This window comes from Scomber japonicus, chromosome 11 (genome assembly GCF_027409825.1).
Source record: "Scomber japonicus isolate fScoJap1 chromosome 11, fScoJap1.pri, whole genome shotgun sequence".
Taxonomy (NCBI): domain Eukaryota; kingdom Metazoa; phylum Chordata; class Actinopteri; order Scombriformes; family Scombridae; genus Scomber; species Scomber japonicus.
The window spans coordinates 28,080,325-28,093,493 of NC_070588.1; the positions used below are offsets into that span (position 1 = coordinate 28,080,325).

Here is a 13,169-nt window from a genome sequence, read left to right on the forward strand (position 1 = left end):
GAAAAATTATGTTTTTAAACACTTTTAGCATGCTCACTTATTATTATTAAAATTATTGTATGAAAGGAAATTAACAGAAAATTATCCCCGCACGATATTTGACACTTGAGTTTAAAGCAGGGGGGGTCATTCAGGGGCCACAAAAAGCCCAATTTGATCTTTAAAACAAAGGAACGAAGGGAGGAAGGAAGGAAGGAAGGAAGGAAGGAAAGACAGATGGAAGGAAGGATGAGAAGACAAGAAAGAAAGAAAGAAAGGACAGATGGAAGGAAGGAAGGAAGATGAGACAGGAAGGAAAGATGGAAAGAAGGTAGGGAGGAAGGATAGATGGATGGAAGGAAGGAGTGAAAGACAGATGGAAGGAAGAGAAGACAGGAAGGAAAGATGAAAGAAAGAAGGGAGAGATGGAAGGAAAAGGGGAGGAAGGAAAGCTGGAAGGAAGGGAGAAAGAAAGAAAGAAAGACAGACTGACAGAAAGAAAGGACAGATGGAAGGAAGTAAGGGTGGATGGAAAGATGGAAGGAAAAGAAGACAGGAAGGAAAGTGGACAGGATTGGACTCCTCGGCGGGCCGGTACTGGCCCGCGGGCCGCATGTTAGAGACCCGTGGTTTAAAGCCTCTGTACACGGTCAATGAAAACAAGCGCAATACTGACATCTAGTGGATAGAAGAGGTTTTACACAATATCTAGTCCAGGCAGAGGGTATATGGTTTGGACATTAGACTATAAAAGAAAGTGTAAGTTTGTGTAACTGATTTAGTGCTAATTTGAGGGTACATTGTTGTATCCCCAGTTGTATTTGTTGACCTATAGCTCAATATCACACATCACAAAGGAGCTTTACAATCTGTTTGCAATACACATTTTCAATCCTTATAAACCATTGATTCAACAAGGAAAAATATTCCTTCGACTATATTCATTTGGGGGTTGTTTTTTTTCACCTGATTGTTGTTGCATTGTTTTCTACAACACTGTTAAACGTTCCCTTTCAAAAATTCCAATTTAGTGCATTATAAAAATACAGCTATTAGAACCTAACTTGACCAGGTATAGAGGAATCACCTGTACCTGATCAGAGCAAACAGACAGAGAGATGTGCATACTGGTTGCTTGCACTTGTTGTTTATTGCCATGTTTTGAGGTATGCTTGAAATACAGTGACTGTGAAAATTATGTGTGATGAAGATCTATGACTGGTCAAGGCAACGTCATTATATTTTGAAGAGTGCATCAAAATATAAGACTTTATTGATCCCAAGAGCAATGCAGGAAGTCTGGTGAGGCCGGAAAAAGGTAAGAATTATGGGGAATAAACACAACAAAATAAGAAGTCAAGCAAATGGAATTCAATCTATGGACATTATACATACATGGCTATACATGACCTGACTTGTGGATTGTAAAAAAGTTGTGCAAAATATTGTTATCAACATAGTACAGGTCAAAAATTTGAAAACACTTTCTCATTCAAGTGTTTGCTCATTTATGTGACACTGTATACTGTGTCAGTTAGTGATCATTTGTGTTTTTTTCTATATACATTCATTTGGGAATATGCCCCATTAAAGCTTAATATCAGCTGAAATATTAAATTAGTTAAATCTGGCTCGTATAATTTTGCTTAATATCGTGCTTCAATTGTGCATATTCTCATACAAATATGTAGTCAATCCCATTACCACTAATTCATTGCAAGACTGTTAACCTGGAGGCTTTGGAGAGTTGCCTGCTGTCACCCTCTAGGGGCGTTCAGTAGGGGGCGCGCTTCTCAAAAAGCATTCAAATGACCTGACTCAAACTGAACACAGACTTCAAGATAGTTACGCTCTCCTATTCCACTCTGTTGACACCTAAGGGACAGAGCAGCTGGACTCAATACACTCACCAATAAATAGCCAAAATAAATAGTTTAAGTGAAAAACACAATACATGTGCACATCAAAAGGACCTTCCCGAAACTTATTAAAGTGATATTTGTTTTTTAATGCTTTATTTAATGATAGTTTTACTGACAGCAGGGAAAGTCAGTATGTATTAGTGATAGAAAACAAACAGAAAAATAAAATAAAATAAAATGAAACCGTACAATGAAAATATTAAAAATAAGAAAATAATAGTAATAATAATAATAATGTATTATATTTTAAGCACTCAAGGGCACCTTACAAGACACACACAACACAACAACAGTACATCAAACAATATAAATCAGGTAACATTGATGTGGAAGTTTGCAACAACAAAAAAATATATATATATGAATATGACTACATACTGCAATAGCACATTAAATAGACAAGAATGTGATTGCTTAAATAAATGAAAAAACATAAATTGTAAATAATACAGAAACATATTATGAAACGGGTGTGCGTTAATACATTTGGCTTTGTGTAGATGAGATTTAAAACGAAGACGGAAGTGATGAGCAGGTAGTCCTCTCGCTTTTGCGACGACACTTCCTGAATTTGGCCCCCCTGTCGTTTCCTGACAGCCGCCGTCTTCCAGGACCAAAGACCGCTGAGGGCTCCAGTCATGTCGGCAGCTGCTCCGGGGACCAGCAAGGCGGCCCACAGCGATGTGGCCCCGAAGAAGAAGAAGGGACCCGGTGCCCTGGCTACAGCTTACCTGGTCATTTACAACGTGGTGATGACGGCGGGGTATGTAGCGTGTTTCCTCGTGCTAATGCTTCTCCCGCTGCACTGTGTGTGTGCGCGAGCGTGTAGTATGTGTGTGTGAGCGCGCGTGCTGTTTGACAAGACAGTACTGATGATAATGTTAGCAACAATATTCTCCCTTCGTACTTTTTAAAACGTTATTTCTGCGTTATATTTGCGTTAATAATCAGTCAGTTTTTCACTTAGTATGCGCTGAAGACACTCCTCGCTGCTGTGTTGTGAAATAACTTTAAATTGGTGTCTAACATTAACGGCTTATGCAGATTAACTACAGCCTCCTGCCACGACGGGTCCTCACCACACACACACACACACACACACACACAATATAGAGTAATAACATTAAGACACAGATGGCTTATTGTCTGCAGACAGAGCGTTTTGCTCTGGGTAAATACTGAGTCAGACATTAGAGTTTATATTTATTTGTACAATTAAAAATGACAGGCGAATGTGAAGGGAGAGGCTCCAGAGGGGGTTTATTCATTACCTCTGCCTATAATACAATTACAGTCAGGTTGGTTATAACACAAGAAGCAAAACACAATTATTAAACAGAGTTTCAAGTTTTTTGTGAACTATAATGTAAACCAAATAAGCAAAAACGAATGAATCAACTACTAATTAGTCGAAATTAGTTGGTATCAATGATTGATAGTTGGTTGATCATTGAAAATATTTAATAAAGCAAAAAATGAGCTTCAAAAGCCTGCAAAGGAAATTTTTCACTATGTTTGGACAATTCATAGTTAACAAATTTAATTGATAATGTAAATGCAATAACAGTTGAAGACCCCTGTATCATATTGAAATAACATAGTGAGACATTTGGTTGAGTCCCACATTTAATTCCAAAATGTAAGGATAAAAGTATGTTTACCACTATAAACTTCATTATTAATATTTCAGCAATAAATGTAATTGTAAGTAAACACTGTTGGTTTTTAGATGTGGATGTTAACCCTTTCTGAATGATTACAGCTGGTTTGTATTTAAGCAAGCTGGATATGCACCATCGCATGTTTTTATAACCTGTGTTTGTCTAAGACACTTAGGTCAACATTAACAGTAATAATCTTTAGACATGAACAGAGAAATCTCCCTGTACCAGTTTTATTGCTCTGATTTTTACTGACTGTTACACAATTGAACGGGTGGGTGTTGTTTGCTCACTGTTCCAACCAGTTAGGTCACATTGTGTCCCTCTGTGTGCCGATGGGCCTGACAGTGCTTACTTTGTATTGAGTACAAGTTAGGGTGTCACACACATGCACACACACACACACACACACCAACAAATACCAGTTTTTGCTGTTCAAATGCAGGGTCTGTTTTGTGATACTGGCGCAGCAGCTCAGTAGGCGTGTTTAGTCTCTGTCCTCGCTGAGGCCTAACAGACACATCCTCATCCTCCAACCTGTGAAACCAGACTGTGAACTGAAACTAGCACAGAACCCATCCAGCAGCCTGGCTGAGGTCTCCTCTAACAGATACTATCTGCTTTGTGGTCGACCTCTGGCCTCATTATGGAGGAGTTTATCAGTTTAACATCATGTGTGATGAAACTCTTATCCTGCACCAGCTCTCCATCAGTAAATATAGCTCCTCTGGCCCAGTCTCTTACCTACTGTAGTATTTCATTATTATATAAAATTACAGTTTATTCATTATTATTAATAATTGATGATAGATTAAATATTTGAAGAAATTATATCACAATTAATGATTGGCTGATAATTGTATGTGAAATTTGCATTACAGCTACTAATATTTTAAAAGGTGTATTTTATTTCTACTTGCCCTCTACCTCTTTAAAATACTGGTTCAGTATATACTTTTATTCATCTTGATCATTATTGATCATAACAATACAATTTCTAGTTGTTTGCTTGTGCTTTAAAAAAACCTATTGTTTAACTGTATTTACTTCTGTTACAATCTTTGGTAATAAAGTGAATTGATCAGCTGTCTATTGAGCTCCAAGCATACTTTTACCACAGCTTTAAAACAACCCCATTACATGAAGATTTGCCATTAATCAATATTGGACAATATATTGAATGTATTGTTCCTAAATACCTTAATATCCAATATCTGAGGATGTCAAACTGTATGAGACGGTCAGTTGAGCTTCATAATTCTCCTTACAAGCTCCAGCAGCTGACTGATTAAGACAAAAATTCACTGAGTAGTCCCTATCATAGAAACACTGACTCCTTTTTTTCCATACAGAAACAGCACATGGCCTGAAAAGACTGACTGTCCTGTGTGTTTTATTGTTTTCTTTTTGTCCAGGTGGCTGGTGATAGCTGTAGGTCTGGTCAGAGCTTACCTGGCCAGAGGCAGCTACCATGGACTCTACTACTCTATAGAGAAGCCACTCAAGTTCTTTCAGACCGGAGCTCTTCTGGAGGTGAGACAAGCACATGGAACTGAATCCTGAATAGTTATCATGACATGTTTGTTTCATAATTAATACATAAAATAAACACATATTTTGATTTGTTAAACACTTTTATGTTTCCTATGTGATCCCACATCATAGTCTATCTAATCTTTTCAGTTTAGTTCTACATTACAGAAAATAGTAAAAACTAAAGAAAACCTCTTGAATGAGAAGGCGTGTCCAGACTTTTGACTGGTGCTCTATGCATTAAAGGAATACTTCAAAAAGGATTATGTAAGCTCTTAGAGGATATCAGACACATTTATTACAGCAACAGAAACAGACTTAATGCGTTCACAGCACTCTAGTAATTACCCACTACAGTGAGTAATGAATGGAGAAACCTCTGGTAAGATCTGTGTGTTTTCCAGTTGCTTAACAGACCAAAGAACCAGTGAAGCTGTCTGACAAAACAGTTTTTTAATCTCATCATAAAGCCATTGAGTCTTGTGATCAAGGTCTTGATGTGTAGAGGCACTGACTGTTATCTGTACAATGTCCTAGTAACCCACATGCCTGCCTACACTGTGTTAAAGGCACAGTACCAAGAAATACTTCTATAACTTAGACTTGACTTGTAAGATTTCCATCTAATTAAAATAAAGTGATGCTGAAAAGTTTGGAGCTGATGTCCCTCCACTTGTTTTTTTAAAAATGATGTGAAAGAGTGCTGGGTTGTTTCTGCATGTGTTTTAAATGTACACGTACACACACACACATTAACACACAAATGCATGTGTATAGAGCAGAGGTCAGGCAGCAGGAGGTGTATCAGTGATCCTCTCCAGACACACTGAGGCTCAGTGATATGAGTCAATATCTTCCATTCATCAAATAATCTGTGTACAGTTACACACACACACACACACACACACACACGACACATTATGTAGAAATACTGAGTCCGTTTTGTGAAATGTTGTGAAAATTGAAGTAAATCCCTTTTCTCCAGATTTACACAGCATTAATCCACAAGCCAAAAAAAAGAAGCTCTATACAGAAAGCAGGAAATGAATTGTGCTCCTCTCCACTGTGAGTTAAAATAAGCCGTCCTGTGCTCTCCCTCTGCCAGCAGCACACTGGGTAATTCTCTGTTATCTCTTTCTTTCACAGATACTGCACTGTGCTGTAGGTGAGTTTCTCTGCAGCCTCCACCACTCTCAACCATCCAAACCTGACTTTTTTTTAGATATTGCACCTGTCACTAAACCCCAACTAAACATTCATTTAAGCTGACGTCAGGCTGTATGGAACCACCAGTCAAAAACTCTCTACACATACGTTTTGATTGCTTCCGGATGGATCTGAAAGCATAGTTCAAATCCATACACAATGATTCAAATCAGATCTCTTTTGATATAATGACTCATCAGATTTGTAGATGTACAGTATCTCAGGTGTGAATGTGAATCACAGCCTGTCACATATTGAAGTGTTTGTCAAACAGAGAGCAGAGAAGCTGTTGACTCTCACTGTGTTAATGTGATGACGAGAGATCACCTCACAGTCCGTTATCTTTATTATCTGGAAGCTAAAGCTAGCTGACCTTTAGCACTTGGCTCACACACACACGCACGCATGCACACACACACACACACATGCTTGTAACCTAGTCTACATTCATGTGTCTATGTGTTTTTGTGGGACTGACAGTCAGTAATCAAAGTATAAGGGTCAATGATGGCATCAAAGTATCAAATTTCTACTTTGAATCCATTTTGAGAGAATATATAGGGCCGTATAAAATCAGTTTTATTTTTTCCCAAATTCCGTTTTTTCCGTTTTAATTTTTGTGAATCCTGTTTTTTTACCCTTTAATGTGATTTTACTAACAATAACAACAGTTCATCTGACACATAGAAGTCCTTCGGGAACTGCTCGGCTCTGTACTGAGGGGTTAGTCTCGAGTTTTCGAAGTTTTTTCGCCGGCGAAGACAGAGCCGTGACCAACTGCTTCGCATGCTTACATTGTTTTGAAGGGGGAGGGTCTCAGTGTGTGGAGGGGGCTTGTTATGCCACCCAGATTTGCTTCCCTCCGTGCAGTTTTCCCCAGACATACGTTCCTCTTCCACACGAAAACAGCATTTCAGTCAAATTATGTCAAATTCCACGTTAAAAATAAATTCCGTTTTAATCAGCCATCAAAATCATAGGGCCCTAAATATATTAGAGGATTATGGCAAAGTGATGTAAGCATAAAAACTTTGTACCAAATAATTCAACTTGCTTAAAAACAGTAAATAGTCAATAGAACACCATATCAACTAGTTTGTCATGATCTTACATTCTAACTTTTATATTAAATAAAGTTAATGGAATACAAAACTACACTTCCCTTACACCAACATTCTTTTAGGCTTGTTCCACTTTCAATCATATTTTTCTAGAAAGATTAAATGGCATATTTACATTTTTATAACAGTACTGACTATGAAACAGCACTGTATTGTATTTATTTTATTTAACACTGATCCTCATCACATCACACACACACACACACTGATTCACACATGTTCATATGAGTGTTTGTGTCGTGTGTTTCAGGAATCGTTCCCTCCTCTGTGGTCCTCACTGGATTCCAGGTCATGTCTCGGGTCTTCCTCACCTGGGCCGTCACACACAGTGTCAGGGAGGTAAGATGAGCAACACACACACACACACACACACACACACACGGGTGCAACATCTGTAAAATGTGTATGAATGGCACATTAATGTAAATAGTCACATGACTTTGTTGCTAAGTGACCATCTGATGTACTGTTTGCCTTGTTGATAGATCAGAGGAGAGTAAACATGTAAGTAACATCAGATGCTGAGTTTGGATACAGTCAGCTACATGTATTATATGTTTGATATGTTTGCTCTCGCCGTGTGTGTGGATCGCATAATGCTGTACTGACATTCCTCTCAAGCCGTTTCCTCTTATACTTGTTTGTGAATGTGTGGAAACTGTATTCAGATTGTGAGCCTGCCTCTGTTTTTAACATCAAACTTGCATTATTTTGAAAAACCCTTTTTAATATTTGAAAATCGGCGACGTGCAGTGTGATATCTGATCTGTGAGCATCCGAAAAAACAAACAGCATGGTTCTGCAAGAAAAAGTCTGGATTAGCCTACAGCAGAGTAACTACGGCGGCATGATGCAAAGACTGTGTGATGCTCTGTCATCCTCCCATCATCCTTCTCGTGTGTGTGTGTGTGTGTGTGTTTGTGCAGGTGCAGAGCGAGGACAGCGTGCTGCTGTTTGTCACAGCCTGGACCGTGACGGAGATCATTCGCTACTCTTTCTACACGTTCAGCCTGCTCAATCACTTGCCGTACCTCATCAAATGGGCAAGGTAGGAACATCAGCATGAGAGACAGAGAGGCGTCAGAGCTGAAGAATGTTTGAAATTGACATCATTTGATCAGCTCTGGATCAAACCTCAATACTTTTTAAATACTAAATGAATGAAGAAATGATGAGCAGTTATAAAATTGTCAATGTTTGCTCAGATTATTACAGTTCCTTGATTAGACGTTTCATTAATTAAGGCTGTAATTTGATCATATTTATGCTGCATAATGAGAGCAGCTGATGAGTGTTTTTCTTCCTGATTAATCTGTTGATTCAGTGACTGAACTAGCGACCATGAAAGCTTTATCTGACAACAGTCCAAAAATTGTACGATGATGTGATGTTTACCACATAATTTCTAACTGTCTCTGCTTAGTTTCTGTTTTCTTTCCACTGTCAACTCTAATTATGCGTCCCCCAACCCAGCCCCCGCCCCCCCCCCCCTTATGTGACAAAGAAAAGCAGCAAATTTAAACATATGAGAAGTTGGAACCAGCAAATTTTGAACTTATCATTGAAATAGTAGCTGATAACTTTCATGTTCATTGACTAATCGTTTCTAATAATGTATTTGAAAAGTTACTTTGTTCAGTACAAACAGAGTATATGTAGGCCTGTCACAATGATGATGTTATCAGCTTATCGTACAATAATAATTATCAACATCATCATACCTATATATGGACTTAATCGTATGTAAAAGGACTTAACCTAGAGCTTGCTTTTTTTTTTACCTCAGTATTGCTACACTTCACATTAGCAGCTAAGAGGCTATTCATGTCACATTGGTTAAACAGCCAATGTCACATTGGTTAAACAAGTAGTGTCCTCCATTCCTCACTGTGTACGTCCTGAGTGGAGACTGTAGAAGAATTAAAGGTAAATAACTCTGTCCCCAACCATAATGACAGGCTGTGTTTTTACACAAGTGTAGCACCCACTCTCCAATCCCACCCCCCACCCACCTTACATTATTATGCTATTATATTATCATTATATCAGTGGTATAAAATGATTGATTATTTCTGAGACAATATATCGTCCAATAAAAGTAGTTATCATGACAGGATTAAGTACCTCTGTTTTATGTTTTAAATGATCTGGCTCATTCTTTACTTTACTAAACAATCAGCTTAAAGATATCTCCTCGTGTTCTGGGAAATTGTAACGGTGTTCAAAACACATTTAGAAAGAAATAATAGATGAGAATAGCCATTAGTTGCAGCTGTGATAATGACAAAAGCAATAAAACCAGCTCCGAATTTGACTGCAACTTTGGAGTGAAAGCAATGCTGAAAATTGAAAGTTGAATATATGACATATTATTGTTCCATCTCTTCTTAAGAGTAAAAAAAAAAGCTGATTAATCATTTTTTACATAAGGCCACTGATTCCAGATGTGTCAATCTCTTTGTAAGGGTATAAGAGGATTTTTGAATATGTCACTGCTACACTATACAGTACAGCACATTACTCTGTACATGTATTACTCCTAACACTGATTACTGTTTAATACTATTTTAAAAAAATCATCAATCATACATAAAATCTGTCGCTGCCTCCATTATAAAAATCTACATCTCCATGTTAGCCGAATGGCATTCATCTGCATCTTCAACCACGGCAACAGTTGTTAAGTGTCTTGCCTCCCCGCGGTCTGCGTTGCTAGGTAGCAAATGAGACCGTCGCTATATTGGTATTTGACTTTGAGTTGCACCCCGAGAGACACAAAAATTGGTTGTGCATCTACGGAAGAGGTTGTTGAAGGATAAGAGAAGACAGCAGTTGGTTTAAGAAATAGACAGACCCTTTTTTTTACATTTTTTTATTCTCTCTCTCTTTGATGTTTATTCTCTCTGTAGAGTGCATCTCAGTGTATCTCTCATTTTTAATTGCACAATCCTTCACAAAACACTCGATCCCTCCACAGTACCATGATAAAACATTTAGAGGCATGCAGACACCACTGCTGTGGTTTCCTTTTCATTTCCATACAGTATATCAGTGTAGTTACAAGCTTTAGATGTTTATGGTGCATACAACAGTATATCATTTCTGGTTGTTATTATACTATGAATTCTGCTTTTTCATTATTGCTTTTAAAGCTTCTAATCGCAATAAACGGTATTATTGTCATTTGAAGATCATTTTATACCACTGATGATTACTTAGCCAATGTGACATGAATAGCCTCTTAGCTGCTAATGTGAAGCGTGGCAATAGTGAGGTCAAAAAATGATCAAGGTCCATGTATCATATGATAAGTCCATATATAGACATGATGATGACGTTGATAATTATGTTATTGTACAATCAGCTGATAACAATAATAATTGTGACAGGTCTAGTTATGGTGAGAAATGCACTTTTGAGACTGGCCCTTTAATTTGTACTACATGTTATACAATTCTCCACAATTCCAATAAAAATCCATTATAAACCAGGAGACCATATTATGATGCATATCTCCCTCAGTGTTCAGATGTTTATACACCAACTATATCAAGCATGTCCAAACTACCTTTATGGAATAGTTAGGACATTCCTGAGCCATATGGTCCACCTCTTATGTTGTAGGAACCATGAATAATGAAGCTGTAATGATTTATTATTTCCTCTCTTCCAGGTACACCTTTTTCTTCGTGCTGTATCCCATGGGAGTGACGGGGGAGCTGCTGACTATCTACGCAGCGCTGCCGTACGTACAGAAGACGGGCCTGTACTCGGTCACCCTCCCCAACAAGTACAACTTCTCCTTCGACTACTACACCATCCTCATCCTCATCATGATCTCCTACATCCCCCGTAAGTGGTTCCAGAGAAGACACAGTTCTTCTGTATCTTCCAATTATGACGAGTCTATCCTGTAATTCCTTGTCTTGTAATTACGAAACGTTTTTTCCTCGTTGTGTTATTTGTTTAAACGTGGCCACTCGAGTGTTTTTTCCATTCAGTGTTTATTCACTTCAAATGTTTTCGACTGCACGGCAACGTACTCGCCAACTGTGTGTGTTTTTAGTTAGAGCTTAGACTCTGATCTTCAAACTCTCCATGAACTTCAGCTCCTTTTTTCTTTATTTTCCCCCTTTTCTTTTGTTTATGCATAATTTGAAGTCATAAAACATTAGGTTATTCCTGGATTTTCCACCACGGTTGAAACATATTTAGCTCAACGTGGATGCGTCACACAGAAAATATGCCGTTGGGATCCTTTGTGTGCATTATTGCCACTTGAGCACAACTTACAGTACCAGCCATCACCGTTTGAGAATTGTACTTTCATCATATTAGAAGATAATGAGCCTCAGGCAGCAACATTTTCTTAAATATCTCAATTCTCAATTCTGTTTAAAAGAAAAAACATGAGAGAACTCCAAATGCACCCAAGTGTGTGCTGATGCCACCAAAAGAAAGGCAGCAAGAACTTTAGCAATAATAAAATTGACATACTGTTAAGTATGCTTATTATAGTTACTAATTGGGAATCAACCAATAGCATTTCTTTCGATTCAGATTCAGGAACTTTGTTGTCTGTCGTGAGAGAAAATAGTCTTACAATACATCCCCCTAAAAACAGAAGAGAAATAACTTATATAATACATGATGAGGAGGGATGCATACAAGGTGGCTATGTAAAAGTACACTATTGTTTCAGCTTTTGTTTAAAATGCTTATGGCAGTGGATAAGTGTTTTTAGCCCACATATTGAATAATAACATAATGTTGTTATAATACAACATAATCTAACTTATTATATGATATTTATGCGTTTTCTTGGCGGGTGTGAGGTTATGGTCCTCAAATTTAAAATGTTACCTTGCTACCACTCGTGAAAAATCTCTATGAAATCAAAAATCAATGAGTTCTAACAAAATAAGAACAAATCATAGATACTACTACTAATAATAATAATAATAATAATAATAATAATTAAAGCTGCAAGCAGCAGTGAACGGGCCCTCGCCCCCCCATGCATGTCGGTTTACAGATAGGGCTTCGGGCCCTAATAATAATAATAATAATAATAATAATAAACTAAATAAAAATATTTCTAGAGCACCTTTGAAAACGGAAGTTACAAGATGCTTCATATAATACAATACTAACAGAATAACATACACAAAACACAATAAAATGCTTTAATGCTGTTATCATTCTAGTGTGTGTCATTAACATACTGATCTTCCTCTCCTCCTCTAGTCTTCCCCCAGCTTTACTTCCACATGATACGACAGAGGAAGAAGGTGCTCGGCCACGTGGAGGAGTACAACAAATTGGAGTGATCCCTGCGGCAAATCAGAGGGACCTGATCAAGAAAAACACACCAAAAAAAAGAGAAGAGGAACAAAACAAAAAAACACGTCCACTTATCCAAACACTAAGCCCCAACCAAGTTTTTTCAAAAAACCCTGCCAGAACTGACCCTGGCATAACAATCCCAAAATTTATCAAGCGACTTTATTTTTTTAAAGCTGTCGTCTGGGTCGTTTAGATGTTCACCAAAAAAAGAAAAAAAAGAAACACACAACATGAACGAACTGCTTTTTGTTTTTTTTTGTTTTGTTATTATTTTTATTTATGAACAAACTTGCAGTTACTTTTCTTGGGATACAGTCGAGCCGCCGTCTGAACGCTGAACAGAACTCAGTCACAGCAACGCATTGTACTGAACGACGCACTGATAGAATCAATAACTTCCT

The 13,169-nt window shown here is 37.8% G+C and overlaps 1 protein-coding gene across 1 annotated transcript; it reads left to right on the top strand.

Annotated features, from left to right (window-relative positions):
* Positions 1 to 2,495: 2,495 nt before the first annotated feature.
* On the top strand, positions 2,496 to 12,808 carry hacd2 (3-hydroxyacyl-CoA dehydratase 2). Its single transcript, XM_053328228.1, has 7 exons — positions 2,496 to 2,664; positions 4,978 to 5,095; positions 6,242 to 6,260; positions 7,673 to 7,761; positions 8,349 to 8,470; positions 11,096 to 11,274; positions 12,670 to 12,808. Exons 1-7 carry the CDS (start codon positions 2,540 to 2,542, stop codon positions 12,750 to 12,752), a joined length of 735 nt encoding a protein of 244 aa, XP_053184203.1. The 5' UTR covers positions 2,496 to 2,539; the 3' UTR covers positions 12,753 to 12,808.
* Positions 12,809 to 13,169: the final 361 nt, after the last annotated feature.